Source organism: Tauraco erythrolophus, chromosome 23 (assembly GCF_009769465.1).
Source record: "Tauraco erythrolophus isolate bTauEry1 chromosome 23, bTauEry1.pri, whole genome shotgun sequence".
NCBI classification, from domain to species: Eukaryota; Metazoa; Chordata; class Aves; order Musophagiformes; family Musophagidae; genus Tauraco; species Tauraco erythrolophus.
This window is the reverse complement of record NC_141487.1, coordinates 4,481,997-4,498,809: the sequence shown is the minus strand read 5'-3', so window position 1 is coordinate 4,498,809 and position 16,813 is coordinate 4,481,997. Positions and strand designations below refer to the sequence as shown.

General features: G+C 38.0%; 1 protein-coding gene across 6 annotated transcripts in view; it reads left to right on the top strand.

The window, feature by feature from the left end:
- The window catches only part of KIF1B (kinesin family member 1B), an 85,765-nt gene that overhangs the window by 5,144 nt on the left and 63,808 nt on the right, over positions 1-16,813 (top strand). For all 6 annotated transcript variants that reach the window (XM_086625542.1, XM_086625540.1, XM_086625538.1 and 3 more), the window contains exons 2-4: positions 11,449-11,525; positions 13,819-13,998; positions 15,360-15,425. In XM_086625542.1, coding sequence (XP_086481668.1) covers positions 11,449-11,525; positions 13,819-13,998; positions 15,360-15,425 — 323 coding nt within the window. The remainder of the gene's footprint in view (positions 1-11,448; positions 11,526-13,818; positions 13,999-15,359; positions 15,426-16,813) is intronic.

Here is a 16,813-nt window from a genome sequence, read left to right as displayed (position 1 = left end):
TAAGAGTATTTTGTGTGTCAGTAATTCTTGTACTCATTCTTGTATCAGGTTTTGAAATATAACAAATACGAACAATGTTGGCAGCTGCTGTCTTGGATTATCGAAATAAAAAGATAAGCTATTCTGTGCCTGAAGACTTCCCTAGTTGTGTAGGTTTTCTATGTGGTGTTTTTTTGTTTGTTTGGTAGGTTTTTTTTGTGGAAATGATTTGATAATCCTGTTAGTAAATAATTAAATAATGCATAAAATAAAAACAAATTAAAATGAAGCAGAGGTTCAAGTTATTAGCTATAAGACAGCATTTAGATATTCATTGCTAGCAAAGAGTCCAGCTAGCTTATTCTTTTAAAAAGCTAAATAAGTGTGTAGAGAATTAAACTAAGGAAGCAGGGAAATAAGGAAGTATCCCTTGGAATATGTCCTCTGCAATTCAGGTCACATGAATTGTGCACTAGATGAATGAAAATAGGCTTTAGCATCATGTGGGTGCCAGTGACAGGGTAAAACAGATTTCTCAAAATTTTGTTCCTCTGAGATTGTTGTATATTCTGATTTGCTGTAAACCATATTCACATAGAAATGTGCCTGCACAGTCCGGGTTATCTTGAAAGATGTGAGTGCAACTGGATCCTCAGGTTAGGTAATCCAAATTACCTGTTTGAATTTTAACTTGTTAATAGTCTCTGTGGCTTGATAATGTTGGAAGGTTCTTTTGTGGGCTGCTGAAGGTATTGGATGTTTAATGAAAATAGGCACAGTGGAGTGGTCTCACCTGTCAGGAACAATAGTCCCAGTTGCTGCTGTAGACATGCAGCAGTTGGGTTCTCAAGCAGGCATCCTTGGCATCAGAAAAACTATGGAAGGCATTCCAGACTTGATTTGTAGAGGTTGAAGGAAAAAAATGTTTTTCTTCTAATGGTAGTCAGTTTTTTTTTTTTCCTCTCAAGATCTTTAAACCTAAACATTTAAATTAAAAAATAATAGAAAAACATCTGAGTTCCTTTTCTGTTTATTTGGGTTTTTTTTTTTTTTTTTTTCTTTAGGATGTGTCCTGCTTTATGCGATAGTTCTGGAGCAAAATAAAAATGGGTGGGAAAGCAGGACTTGACTTAAAAAACTTGATTTATGGTGTGGTTGCCTAAATTAGTGATATTTGAAATATAACACTGAAATTACTGATATTTGAAAAATAATAAAAAAGTCAAAACTATTGAAAGTTTCATAGAGCAAGGTAACCTCATGAGTAATTTGGCCGGTACTTTATTGATATACGTTGCCAGGGGAGATTGTTTAATTTCTCTAAAAGAGGAATGAGGAGTATAGTTTGCTGATCTTTTTTGTTCTGATCTAATTTTTAACTGTTTCCTGAAAGAAAAGACATACTAAATGGAAAAGAAACCTTATTGTGTATGTATACCTTCAGGAGAATAAGTTTCATTATTTTTTTTTTAATTTTATTTTTCTTCCTCTGCAGTAGCATTCTGTAAGCATAGTTGGGATAGTTTCACTAAGGAATTTGTATCATGGAAATAATCTTTAATCGACATTACCGATGAGAGAAGTCTTTATAAGAAATTGAATTTTATTTAGACTAGCACTGAGTACATGTAGATAGTAAAATAATGGGAATTTATGTGGCGTATGCTGCATAGGTAGAAAAGGCAAGCAAAAGAGTTTGTCGTAGCTGTCTTACCTAATAACTTTACCTTTTTTCCTTCTCTTGATTAGACATTTTCAATGAAAGTATTGAACAGGTGGGAGGATTCATTTTCATAGACAGATTTCAGTGTTGACTCTCAGTCTGTCTGCTGAAAATGAATAATTTCAGATATCTCAAGAAAATAAGCATACTCCATTTCTGATGACTTGTTCCTGCCAAAAAGCATGTCTTGTGTAGTGTTTTTTCCACATACAACTTGTTGTGTGGGGGTTGTTTTTTTTTTTTCTAAGTGTTTCCAGTTTTTTATGCCTGCATCATGCATGATGAGGTGTTCTTGGGAAAATAAACAGCAGTGGAGGAAGGTCACTTAACCCTCACCCTGATTTTCTGGTCTGTAAATGCTCATAACTGTGGCTAAAACTAAATGAATGCTTGTCCAGTGTGTTAATACTACATTGCATTCATGGTAGATGTGTTATCAAAACAGGCTGTTTTATGGGAAGATAAATTGTGTGTGGTGTGGAAAATGCACGAATTGGCTTTCAAAGCAGTTTGCAATTCAACTTCCACTGCAAGACACGTCAAAGAAGTCACAACAGTAGAGATGACCCAAGTTGTTCTAATAGCTGTTCTGCTACCAATTACTACATTGGTTGCAAATCCTGTAACAGGCGAGAGAAGGCTTGAATGCAAGTTTGTCTCAGACAGGAAGGAGGTAATTGGTATTTTTTTTAAATAGTTGTTCCAGCAGTGGAGTTTGGTGGAGTGTCGGTTTTGCTGCTTAATTTTTTTTTTTTCCTACTAGCACTGGGAATCATAAAATGGCAACAAAGGTAATGCTGAATGCAGACAACAAGCAAAGGCACGACGTATGAATGTTAGAGCTCTTTGTTTTGCAGGGTTAGGGATTTCTGTTGCTTGTCCGTAAGTCTGTCTTAATCACCATCCCTGAGTGCCCTACAATATTGACAGTTCATAGGTTTTCTTACAAGTCTTGAATATCTTTTTGGAGAAGAAAAATAATACTGGAATTTTTTTAGATACTTGGTTTTCCTTCTAAAGCTTTTCTCATGATCGTATAAAAATAACTTGAGAAGTGTTAGTTCTGCACACTGTTAAAAAAAATAACCTGGTTTGGAAGATGACTTTGGGGAGGTGGGAGAAGGCGAACATTTAATGATTTTTAAATGTTGGAGGTACAAATAATGGGCCTGGAGCAAGACTGTGGGATGGCTACGATGTTCCAGCTAACGCTAAATGCAGTTGGACTACATTTAAAAAAACTGATAAGGAGTTAGTACAGAACTATAGTAGGGAGAGATAATTTTACTAATGAACCCAGAAAAGTTTTCTGTTAGTGGTGACTAAACCATATGAAACGCTGCCCCTTCGGAATTAGTGCCCGCTGACACAGAACCAGGCCTTTAGAGATTATTCTTTTTATCAAATGCTTAAATAATGTGCTACTTCTCAGTGTGCAAGTAGAAGTAAAGAAAATGCAAATTGTGAAGTACTTTAAGAACTGGGTATTTTCACTACCTGGATCCTTGAAGATACTGAGGCTGGCGGAAGTGACTCCCCAGGATTCCAGTGCTACATGATGTTCTCTTAGTGTAGTGCTGGCACGTGTCTGAAGGTCAGAGTGGCTTTTGGAGAAGGCTGTTGGGTCTTGGAGATGTCGACAAGTTAAGTAGGGGGCAAAGGGAGATACTGTTTTGTCTGCCTTGACAAGGAAAGAATTCAGCTCAAGTCCAAGTGCTTAGCCAGCTCCATCCATAGACTTGATATGCATCTTCTGCAATAGGACATTTTCAGTTGACAGTGGAAGTTTTGGAAGGGTTTCGGTTCAGCTTTCCAGAGAGGTAGGACAGTACGGTTCACCTAGCTCCCGCTTGGTGCAAAGCCTGCTGGCATGCTGTTCTCCCAGAACGCCAGCTGTAGAGATGGTATTTATAGCACTTGGATCTGTAAGAGCAGCTGAGGATGAGAGCAGCTTTCTAGCAGCTTCTGTGAGCCTTGCTCTGGTGCTATTGAGCCCAACTCCCTCCCCCATCCAGTCTTTCTCCTAGTACAGGGTTGAAATTCCACAGTGGGGAGAGAATCCGGTTGAATTCCAAATGAGCTGTTCTTAGCTTCTGCTCGGTTTCCTTCCCTTTTAATGATTTGAAAAATGCAAACAATGCTTTGAAAAGCAAGCACTGCTTTACAAGCTGGAAGTCTCCATTTCCCTTCATTTATCTCGTATAATGACAACCCTGAAATTCTGTCTTATAAAAACAGTATAGCCATATATCTGATTGCAACGTATACCCAGGAAAGAAGCCTGTATTAAATTAAACGTGTCTTTGGGGTGTCATTCACGTTCCAACAAACAAAGAATGCCTGCTCCACCCTGCTCTCAGTAACCAACATGTTCTCATTGTTGTCATTCCAGTCTACAGATGGCGCAGATATATTTTTTTTCCAGACCCATGTGTTTTAAGAGACTCTGTATTTAACGTTAATTCAGTCTTGTGGAGTCAATTCTGAAAGCACCAGGTCTTTTATATTGGTTAAATTGATTATTCAGACATGATAAAATAACACTACTGCTTATGTTGATTTGAGTAGAGTTTGAAGAAGGCACCAATGGGTTATTTGGTGTTTGTTTTCCCTGAATGTTACCCCTTCTGAAGTTCTGTCTAGACAATAATTTTTTTTGGAAGATTTATGCCTATTCCTTTACTAATGATTAATGAGAACAAAAATGAAGACAGGACAGTGCCTTTTTTTGCTAGTTGTTATCACTTAATGTGTTGGCATTTGGTAGGAATGTGTCCTCTGTGTAGGTTATTGCTGCCACTGGGAGAATTACTGAGGCTGGTGTGAAGCCTCTTTGAGATGAAACGTAATTTTATTTCATGTGTAGAAATTACAGAGGCTTTGTGCCTTCAGCACCGCCAGATGTGGTAGCAATGAGGGAATGGAAGATGTGAAAGAGAGAAAGCAGGCTGTATTGGACAAACGGAATTTTGGTTTCTCCAGTTCCATACCTGACTTTCACCATTACTGGGTTTTATTTCTGAATGGCAATTGATAGTTCCTTGTGTTGTGGATTTTATTTTTTTTAATATTAATCTCTCAGTCTGTCTCACCCTGCAGCACAGACTCTGTACCAGCTAATCCCAGGACTTAGCCCAAGTTAATTCTGTCTGCTGGCGTTTATCTGAAGGGCAAACTGCAGTTAGCCAGTTCTTCACTGGAGTGCCCTGCAGTGACTACTGTGTGGCATGCCTGATGGCAGGATGCCCTGTAATATGAGTCTGATTGCTAACAGAGGTGAAGCTGTTGAATCTGGTGATTTGACTTTGAATGCAGTGAGGGATAAGAGAATAATTTCAGTTCTTAACTCTTGCTGTCTCTCTATTCAAGACCTTATTAGAAATAATTGCTTGTATCCCCAGATACTGAACTGCAGATAATTTCTAACCTGAAAAATTTGTGACGTGCTGAGGAGCAGTGCTGACTGGGATGAAAACAGATTAGGCTTGGACTGCAAATTCAGTGTCACTATTATCTGACATGAGATTTATTTGATTAAGAAGTAGTTTTCATCATTCTTGGTGCCTGCTAAAATATTTATGTGACTGAGTAGATGGAATGGAATGAGGGGGCTGATCTTGGCTAAGCTTGCATGCTTTTTGTGTGTTTGGTTTTTAGTGTGTGGTTTGTGGGGTTTTTTTTGGTGTTCTGGTTTTGTGTTCCCCCCCCCTCCCCATAGGTTTCCCTCTGTTTACTTGACTAGTTTTAATGGAGAATGGAAGTGTAAGTGCAGAAATAAAGGCTTGAAGTGGGAATGTTTGTGTGTATGTTCAGAAAGGGGTGAGGAGACAGAGAATGCTGCTTCTAGTTGAAAATATCCCAGTAGACTATAATTTGGCATCATCTTTCTGTTGTGCTACACAGTCTGGTTATAATTGTAAAATAAAGTGCATATTTGAGGTGTGCTTCTTGAATTTCAGCTTCAACAAACCAGGATTGGATTGTAAGGCAACATTAAAAAAATTAGATGTCCAAAATGACAAAAAGAATGCAAAATAATACATAATACAAAATATATGGCTACTGTTTCAATAGTAAAGTTAGTTAATAGTTTCAAAGTTTGCTAACATTTTTTGCTAAAATTAAAAAATAGCAATTAATTTGATCTCAGATTTGAAAAGTTGAAAGTGTATGTTATTTTTGTGCTAGCTGGTAAAACAGATGGTGGATGCTTTGAAAAATGTTAATTAAGGAACAAGTAGGATGGACTGTGGAAGTACCTTATGCCGAGAAATGTAGTTGCCTGTTTAAGTAAGGGCATGCAAAAATCCAAATGTTTTGTGGAGATTGGTTCCTTACTGTTGATACAGCACATCTAAAATTGTAATTCCTTCATTGATTTTGCTCCCACTTTCTCCTTTTGTAAGGCTGTACTGCTTCTACTGTATACCTCTCCTGTACAAGGACTAATTAGTTAAAATATGTGGGTCTTATGATACAAAATTTTAGATTATTTGGTGTGAAGAGAATGGCTTTGAAACTGTTGGTTTCCTTACCTTTCGGTCATATGTTTGTAGTTAGAGGTATCAAAAAAACCCCGTTGTGAGAAACTAGGGACTATGGTATTGTTTATTAAGATTTATGTTAAGCCTAATGTAAAGGTTAGACAACAAAAGAAAAGATAACCGTAATTGCTTACACAAACTAAACCAGACACCACTTGCGCAAGCTAAAACTATCTGCAGGAGGATCTAAAGAACTGAGACTCTTGCAAAACAATAGAAGACCATCTAAAGGTAATCAAGGAAGACTTCAAGCCTTCAGCCTCAACGATCACCAGGAGGCAGATAAAAGACCCCCTAACGACAACTAGGACGTGCGCAGAATATTCCGCTTAAGACACGATTGCGGAACTGGAGGACTGATAAAAAGAGACTGTTTTGAATCCGAGGTACGGCAGTTGGCGGAGCGCAGACTCCCCTGTCGTCCAGCGCTGTTTTTGCTCATATTCTACTTGCTATAATTAATAAAATTCTAATTGGAATGATCCATTGTGGTCTCAATTTATAACACCGTGCCTTTTTCTCAGCCTTCCATTCCAAAAGTAAACGATGGACATTAATCTAGACTGTGGTTGCTGCGTCGATCCCAGAAGAGTTTTTAGTCTCTACAGTAGGAAAATACTGTCTTCAACTTCTCATCCTTTCTGCATTTCTGAATTACGTATGCAACCTTTTTCAGTAGCAATGGTATAGGAGGTGGTGATTTTTGTGAAGTACCCCTGCCGTTTTTTGTTAGATGCAGAAACTTGAACTTATGGAAAGCTGAAAGATTCCACATGACCTAAGAAGTTGGCTCGTGGTGAAGCAAGGGGCCTGAAAAAGGGATTGAGTTTCTCAGAAACTGGCTGCTTAGGCTGACTTCAACATTGAAAGTTGCTACGGTGCCATGCTGATGGTAACTAATTATAGCTGCAGCACAAAGCCTTAGTGTCAGTTTGCAAACAGAAAAGTTAATTGCCACATTGGACCTTTGAAATAGCAGATAAACAAATTTATTCTGTAAGATAAAAAGGCCATTAATGTGTTCCTGCTGTGATGGTCTGCCTTACTGCCTTTCCCATTTCCTGAGGCTCTGTAATTAAACTATTAGCTTGCTTACCATGCCCTGAGTCTGCTGTGGTGAGAGGAGATAGATGACGACCTATTTCGTGATTTACTAGCACAATTCATCTTGGCCTTGCATGGTTTAAAAAACAAACAAAATAACTGAAAAGCTTTTAGTGGTGTTCTGGGTATTGGAGACACTGGAAACAGTCCTCTTTTTAAAATTCTATTTGTTTCCTTGTTCAGCTGGAAGCACAGCTTGCTGAATAACACGGTACATAAAATCAATGTTGCCCACTCAGTCGAATTTCTGCATGGTCATGCTTGTTTTTTGCAATTTCGCATACGAATTTTTAGGATAAAGCTTACCTGTGTTATAAGAAGTCTTTAAATTTCTTCAGAAATAGCCATTTCCTTACTTGAAAAGTAGCTAGATTTCATGGATTTGCTTGTCCCTCCAAAGAAGATGCTTGGTGCAGTAGATACCTTCAAGTTAGGTCAGTCAGTTCAGTTTGAATTCCTGGTTTCTTAGCTGCCTCATCATCTTCTTTCAGGTGTCTTATCTCAAATTATTGTGAACCTGATCACTTGGTTCAAAGTTGGACGACATCAGACAGGACTGACGCTAGGAGCTACCCATCTGGTGCTCAGTTTTCCAAATGAAGAGGGTTTTGTTCCTATTGAAATCCATTGAGATCATAATCTTATATTTTCTCAATCAGTCAGCTCTGCTGGATTCATTTGTAGACAGATTGAGAATTCTGTTAAGTCAGTGATTCTGAAAATGGAGGATGTAGACTCTGTGAGAAACAGGAATGGGAATAAATAGACTTCAGGCTTGGACTAGAAGTGGAGAGAAAAGGCTGTGACTCGATGACAGTAGTGAGGGACAGCATGTAGAGTTCTTGGCAGCCAGGAGGTTTTCTCTGACCAGTTTCTGTTGCAGTGGAAGGTTTTGGCCAGGCAGCTGCATTCCCAACCTCTGACAGAGCTGCCTTCTTGCACATTAATCTGCCTTTCCTGATATGCTCCTCAAGATACGCTTTGCAAAAGCTTGCATCCTAGAAGGTGGTTGTCAAAACAGTGAGCTGAACATGGAACTTAGTGTGACGGCACTGAGGAAAGCCTATCTAAGAAAATAATATTAAAAAATGGTTTAAAAAGATGGGGCAGGGTGGAACCACTTGCATAAATCGTGGAGCCTGAAGTTTACTGTTCACGTATGTGACGGGTCGAATGTAAGGTAGAAGCCAGCAGGCCGAAGCTGTAACAGCAAGCTTGCAGTGCCCTTCCAGGCACTGAGCCTGTTGCATAGCTGGAGATCTTGTCTTTCCTGGGTGGTCAACGTGCCTTTATGCACCGCGAGCTGAGTGGAAAAACCAGCTATTCTGATTAAACATTTGGCTTCTTTGCTTTCTTTTTGGAAGCGATGGACTTTTCCTAGAGATTTTTAGTGTGTTTTTTTTAAAAAAAAAATTAATGGGAAGTGTGTATTTTCATGTCAAACCTGGTTTTGGATAATATGGAAATTTATGCTGCTTGTTCCATTTTCTGTTTCTGACACAGTAGAATCTTAGAAGGCAGTTTAACTCTTTTTTCCTTGGCAAGACCAAGTGCAGCTTTGCCTTGGCCAAGAGAAATGTCCTTTTTACTTATAAACAGCAATATAAAAATGGAAAAGAGAAAACTGATGAATACTTGCTAGTTCACTGTAGATTCTAAGCAGAGACAAATCAATCATGTCATGAGGTAAATAACTGTTACATTGAACTGTTGCAGAAATGGTTTTTATTTGTACTGCTTTTTTGGGTACCTTCTGGGTACAAGACATGACTTCTTTGCCTTTCAGAGCTTTGATGTTAAATGATTGAATGAGAAATGAGAAGTTGTTGAATTGTAGCACTCTAGATGATACTGAAAGGAGAGAACTGATTTAAGTTTGGGGCAGGGGAGTTGTCTTTGGCGATTTGTTATTTGTTCACCTCTAGAACTGGTTTAATAGTGTGTGCTGTGGATGTACTGCCGTTTGGTCAAAACCAGTAGAGGGATACTAAAGCAGTGTATGATTGCTTAGGTTACCAGTTTGTTATGTGTTGATGCTCGTGTTGCCATCCAAAGCCACAAGCATTTTTGCCATTTGATACTGTACTGGTGCAGGGCATGTTATTCATTGGCTTTGCAAGTCTGTCAGCTTCTATAAGGCAAGAATGTCAGCACAAGGTGCGTCCAAGTGAAACGGAATTGGCCACGAGAAGTAGAGTAGCAACTGTTGCTGTTTGTAATTCAGACAGTGGCCTTTCCTCCACGCTGATTTTGGAGAACAGGCCTGCTCAGGGTCACAGCATCTGATAGAGAAGCGATTTAATTTTAATGGAGATTCTGTAACCACATTTTCGGGGATTTCAGTGCAATACGACATGAAGTTTATGTTTGAAATGGTAAGAGATGTGGGTGTTGCGATTTTTATTGATTACAGAAGGAAAGAGAGAAGCCCTCATCTCTCAAAGCATAGCCTAACTGGTATGAATATGTGAGAAATAATCATCCTTTGTTTAGGATGACTGGGATCAGGATGTAGATCATTCCCAGGAAGACTGTCACCACCTTTGTATAGCTTTTGTCTTTGTAGATTTTGTTGCTTGCATGCATCATAATTAGTGGATCACCCCCAAAGGCAGATTGCTGCTTTAGGTGCAGATGGATATATGTAAATCTGAGATGGTTTATCTAATTTTGATACCCTCAAGAGTATGCCTTTTCGGAATCCTTGCACAGATGGTATTACAAACAGCTGCTGGAAATAACAGATTTAAGTATTTCCAGCACTGTGGTATTGAAAAGAAGAAAGCACTAGAAATTCACTTCTGCAGCAAGAGCTGTGCTTACAAATTGCCCTCCTTGGAATACAGAAACTCCAAACATTCCATATACCATTAAAATGACAGCTGAATCCAGTGTGTGTTACGCCCTGCCAGGCAAGAGTTACAGGAAGCTGTTTTGTTGCTGGGAAAGAAAAAAACCCACCACCACAAAACATAAAACACCAAACCCAACAACCTAAAAGGTATCTGGAAGAGCTTTCATTAATTGTCGGGAATGTGCATGTGTGAGTCAAATTCTGAAAGAATTAGAGGATCTGAGAAAAGGAACAGAGCATGTAATTTACAAATGTACAAGTTTGTGGATTTTGTGGGGGGTTTTTGTGGGTTTTTAGTTTGTTTGTTTCAAAGTATGTTTATTCTGGTATTTGTAAACTGTTCAGTGACTTACCTGAAGATCCTTAGTTTCTTTTACATGAATACCTTGGAAAGAAAATGAAGTCAAGATTGCAAGAGCTGAAAAGGCAGTTGGAGGTCACCTTTTTGAATGGGACTTTTAAATGCTATAACACAGGAACTATACACAAGCACTTTTTCTTTCTGGGTTTTTGTGTGTGTGAACTTCATCATAGGGCTGTTGTATATTATACAGAAGTTCCAAAGAGAAAAAGTACGTAAGTTGGTTGGGAGTCACTGTGGGATTCAGTGGCTGTATACAGTAAGAACATTTACCAGTAATTTGGTTGGTTCAATTAATGTCAGTCCTATTAAAAAATCTGTCTGTAGGCTTTGTGCCTGTAAAAAAACCATTGAAATAAACTATGCAGATAATCCCTGAAATGTCTGTAGATCCAACTTTTTCGTATTATTTTCTTCAATGCCCTGAAAATACTTAGCTTCTTAAAGAAAATCTTTCTGCAGTGAGCTCTTGTACTGTGTAACGTGTATTTCAAAATAGCCTTGAGTTCTGCTGCTGTGACATGACCAGGGATTCCTGAACTCTTTGTGGTTTGCATCTGCTTGCTTGCTAACATCCCTCAACTCCTAAAAGCCTGTCCCATTCTAAAAGCCAAGGTACCAGGATGACCACCTTCTGGCTTTCTGTCCAGCAGAATTTTCTTTAGCAGCAGCATTCCTCCTAGGAATTTTTTTCCTTGGTTTATTTCAAATGAGGCCTACAGAAACACAGTGGTAGGAAGCTTGAGTCTTCAATCTTATTACTCCTGTGCAGTGTGGCAACTCTGAATACTCAGATTCACAGGTTAAGTTGAGTGTCAGCAGGCTCATTAATTATGCTCCTGTATGTCAAGGTAGCTAAGAGTTTGAATTTTATTTCCTGTAGGTATTATCAACCCAAAGAATCCTAAGGAAGCACCAAAGTCCTTCAGCTTTGACTACTCTTACTGGTCCCACACATCGGTAAGTTCTTTCACTTATGAAAGTTAAGTGATAAATAAATAAAATGATATTTTTCTTTTTTGTCAACTGGCTTGATTTAACTGCATTCTCTTCTGCTGATCATGCCGTCCCTGCCAGATGTTTCTGTGCTGTCTCTCTCACCCTCCTTCAGGTTAAAAGCTTGTTGTTGTGGGTTGTCTTGTCCTGTTTGGGGGAGAGCAGAAAGTGAAGCTCCTGGAGTTTGATCACAAGTTGTGGTTATCTGAAAGATTACTTAAAACATTCTCCATTCAACAGTGTTCTGTTCTAAGTATTTTAAGGGTGTGTGTGAACCACCGTCAATTCAGTTTTGCTCTTACACAAGTGAAAGTTGCTCATGTTCTTACAGTTCAAGGAGAGACGTGATCTGGTTTCCCTTGGCATGTCTGGAACAGACAAGAGTAGTGATCCATGTTTCCTATAGCTGCAAAAGCAATAAACTCTCATCTAGCTCCTCTGCCCCACCCTCCTGCGAATAAGTGCTAAGGTCTTACTGACTTCCAGTAATTGTTCTACAGCAGAACTGTGGTGTTCTGCCATCTACCCCTCCCCTGCTTTATTTTCTCGAAAAATAAAGAAGAGATAATGCATTTCTCTAATTTTAGTAACTTGAATGGTGCAAATAAGACTAAATATTTCTGAGCCCAATCTGTGGCCAACAAGATTGTTTTCATGATGAAAAACTTGGATTTGTGCAGCTCTTTCACTCGATCTTCCAGAGCACCCATGCAAGTAGATTACAGGATCAGTCAGAGGGACATTACGAACATAATTCCTGAAAACAAGCCGATAAGTAGCATCAAGGAAAAGAAGTGGTCTGATAAAACCTTGATTTCAGCATTGGAATGTTAGCACAGCTAAATTTGTCCTGATTTCAGGAGCAAGTAATGTTAAAATCCAACATTTCGGGAAGCGAGAGAAGGCTAGATTGAGGAGAACATAATCACATGCAGTGTAGTGACATACTCCTGCAAAATAAACTTTCTGTGGTGTGTTATCTGTGCAGTCTCTTCTGGTTTGGGCAACATAAACCATCTGCATAGATAATTAGTATGGTAATTTTTTCCAGTTTATTTACCAAGGACTTTCCTAAATGATCAAGAGAAGACATCAGAAAAAAGAGCATAGACACTGAATCCAGCTTTCTGTCAGTATTTTTTGTATCCCGTACCATCCCTGGGGCAGCATCTTGGATTGCCTCTTGTGACTGGATGTTGGAGTCTGATCAGTACAGTGCCTGAAACATACTACTTAAAGAATTAATTTCTGCAATGAATGAAGTTTTATTTTGAACAGATTCTGTGTTTGCCTTGAGATCTGGCAAGTGTATTCTTTTGTGCATCTTTAACTTGTGATTTAATTTTATTTTCGTGGCACGTGCAGCAGTGCCTTGTTTCAAAACATGACAGACTTTTCAAATGTTTGAAGGTGATAACTTGCTTTCTTCTCCTTATGCAGATTTTTACAACGGGATGCACCTGCGGTACAGTTTTTGTTTTATCACTCGACTAAATTGCTTTAAAGTACCTTCTTTTTTTTTAATGTTATATTTCCGTTTTATTGCTAACTTTGAGTTTAGCCATAGAAAAATGTTCTGATACATTGTCCCTGACTGGTTCAGCTACTTGCTAATTTGAAGTATGTATTGACATAATTAGGGATTTTGTAGTCACCAGTGAGGTTGTAAATAGAAACTTGGATTGGATTAGACAGTGGAAATGGACCAAGGTTTTCTTGCAGCTGTTATATTAATGATTTTTTTTACACTCTTTTAATCTTAAAAAAACTCCAACAAAATAAACCTAAGCAACTTTTGCTTATCTTTTCCCCTGCTACCCTTCAGAGCCCGTATCAAGACCAGCCACTGTCGGATTTTTGTAGCTTCCAGGCCTTTATTCATTTGTGTTCACTCTCTGAACTCTGCTTCTGATTTTCTCCCCATGCTTCCCTCCCAAACACCCTGATTGTTGGTTGTTGGTGATTTTGCGTGAAATGTTTCCAGTAGTGTAACAAACCAGAACTGGTTGGTTTCTTTGTGCAGACTGTTTCCCCAGCATCCATGCAGTGGTCCTGCTGCAAGGGTTGTCACTGTCATTCTCCTCCAGCTGGTACTGCCTGGGGAAAAAGCTGTGTGTAAAAATGTGCTACGTTTGCCTCTGCTTAAGGATTTGACCCGTAAGACAGAAGTAGAAAAAAAAAAACAACAGTTGCTTTTTGAAATGTGACTTGAATGATAGAATTAGACTGTATTTGTGCTGTTTTCATGTCTTCTCAGCCGGAAGATCCCTGCTTTGCGTCTCAGAGCCGTGTGTACAATGATATTGGGAAGGAAATGTTGCTGCATGCCTTCGAGGGCTACAATGTGTGCATTTTTGCCTATGGACAAACTGGAGCTGGGAAATCCTACACAATGATGGGCAAGCAGGAGGAGAGCCAAGCGGGCATAATCCCCCAGGTAGAACAGAACCAAGAAAGGGGATTTGTTTTTGTTTTTTTTTTATAGCATATTCAGACAGATGCTTGCTGATTGTGCTCTTTATATTGCAACAACAGTTAAGAGAACCACAGCTTACTTCTGAATTGAAAGAAATCTACTGGAGGAAAAAAAGCATTCTAAGTAATTTTCCCTCTATTACTCGTTTTTTTCAATTGTTTTGAAAAAACAATTTTTTTTTTGTTTTGTTTTTGTTTTCAATTGTTTTTTCAAGCGTTTTGGTTTTATTACAGAAGCAGTGTAATAGGTGAAATGAGTTAAGAATCTGTGACAGCAACTTTGTGGAAAATTTTTTTGTTGTAATCTTGATATTCCTATTTGTTTTTCTGAAATCTCAAATACATATAAATTAAACATTGTCCTAAAAAAACCCCAACTTACTGATCCTCCTTTAGATTTAATAATACTCCTCTTATCTACTACAGTTTTAAAACAAAATAATTTCCCTCCAGTTTTACTGGGAGGCCTTCTCGTAAAGGTACAAAATCAGTTATCTCTTCAGGGAGACCTTGTAGAATCTGTTCTCTTTCTTGTGACATACTCAGAAGGTACAGCACAATCTTGTTCTCAATAATATGGGTTGTTGACATTGAGTTCTTACATGTGGGTAAATTTGCCTATCTGCTAGTCCCTAGTGTGAAACTTTATACTTTAACCATGTGTTGACTGAATTATTCAAAATTGCCTGTATTCTTCATAATATGTTTATTTTTTATACAGTGGCTTGTTGACATTTGTTCCAGAAACCTCTTTCTATTCTTATTCCTCCCTGTACCTATGCTTTTTAATCTCCAAATACATATCCATGGCTTGTTCGCTGTTGATTTCTTCTTCCTTTCTTATCTTAATTAAGGGTCTAATTTCAGTTACTTGTAGAGAAGCGCTCTTGCAGCAGTAGACCACTGATGGTTGAAGTATCCTTCATATGAAGATACTGTTATCAAACTTTGAAATAATGTCTGCCTATTGATTTAAATCTGAATCCTGCAACTTCAGCACACTGAGTAAACAGACTGTTTTTTTATGAGACTAGGAGAGGATTAAGGATTTTAATAATTCATTTCTAAAATTATTACTTCCGATTTCAGTTATTACAGACTCTTTGTAATTTTCGAGCACAGAATTGGTTAAACCTGGAACAATTGTTGAGATACTACATAAAATAAGATTGATAGTTATGTAGAATTGAAATTAAGTATCTTCCCAGTGAGGTTGTGTGGTTGTGCCCTCACTCTAAAGCCAGTTTAATGCTGTGTTGTAGTAGTTACTTGTTACTACGCGGTAAAGGCTAATTCCTGACTTGGGTTTGATCTCTTCTCTAGCTATGTGAAGAACTGTTTGAGAAAATCAATGACAATAGCAATGAAGAAATGTCATATTCTGTAGAGGTGAGTATGGTGAGGGATGAAAAAATACCTGTGTGTGCTGAACGTCAAACTGAGGTTAGGTGCTGCATTACTGATGTAGCATTAAAATGATGATTTTTTTTTTTAGCTTTGTTTCTTTTCTGTTTCCTATGTGAGTCAAATTAAAGAAAGCCTTTCTGGAACGTTTTTTCCCCACCAGAAAATTGGTATACCTTTGCCTGTGTAGCAATTCTGAAAGAAAATGATGGGCTGAAAGCCTAAAGATGCATTTACAGATTTTTTTTTTTTTTTTTTTTTTGTGGCTACTGGATGGAAGGCTACATGTTTCTTGTCATTTGCTGTAGTAATTATTTATACCCTATTTCTCTACAGGACTTGTCTAGCATAGCTTAGTCACGCAGTCTTACCTGACATCCGATAGTAAGGTTGGTTTACAGAAAAAATTGTTTAAGTTGTGCATACGTGAGAAATTGGTCAGTACTTTTCTTAATTATTATCCTTACATAGGTTGGTTTATGTTTAGAAAGTGGTTTTTGTACGCTACCATACTACACCATTTCTCTTTGTCTTGAATCCTTGCCCTGCTCCAAAACAAAAATAAAAGCAGCTGCTTGGCAGAAACAATATTTCTTTCTTTTACTGGTTTTTTTTTTTTGCCCCAGTCAGTTTTAATGGCTTGACATGAAATGTGTTGCAGACTTGGAAAGAAAGGAAGACCAAAAAGCTGGCAGAAGTGAAATGTGATCGTTATTAATAAATGTGAACTCCAGTCCTTACTGCTTCCAAATTACAGAACTGGAAAATGACTAGTTCTGTGACTTTGAATCTGCCCATTTTAATGCTTCATTTACTTGTAATCTATTAACGTTTGATGACTTAATGCTTGGATACCATAGGAATATCACGTTTAGGATTTGTGAATGACAAGATTCCTGTGTTTTCAGGATGTTTTTTCTATTTGGTACTTGTTTATGGTTTTGATTACGTCTCCAAGCATAGATTTGTGCATGTGAGAGAGAGAGAGAAATAGTCTCTCTTTTAATGGAAATCCAAAAGAATGAACATCTGACAAATAAGCGGAGAAGAGAGACAGCAAGCTAGAAATAGTGATGGAAATGTATAAACAGCGTATTGGATCTGTTTTGAATATAGAATTCATTTTGCTGAATTGCACTTAAACAAAAAGATATCTTCAGTATCTGAATTTCTAAAACTGCTGCTTACATCTGTAATCTTTCCACAGAATGAAAGTGAATAACTTGCTGTCTCTTTAATATCTTGACTGCTGCAGCTGCTAGTTACCTGTTGGACTAGGATAAGCCTAGTGCCGTAAGAAACATAAACATTAAAGAGTGCATTACAAAATAATCTTAACTTTATAATTGATTTCAAAGTGTGCAGATTTAAGA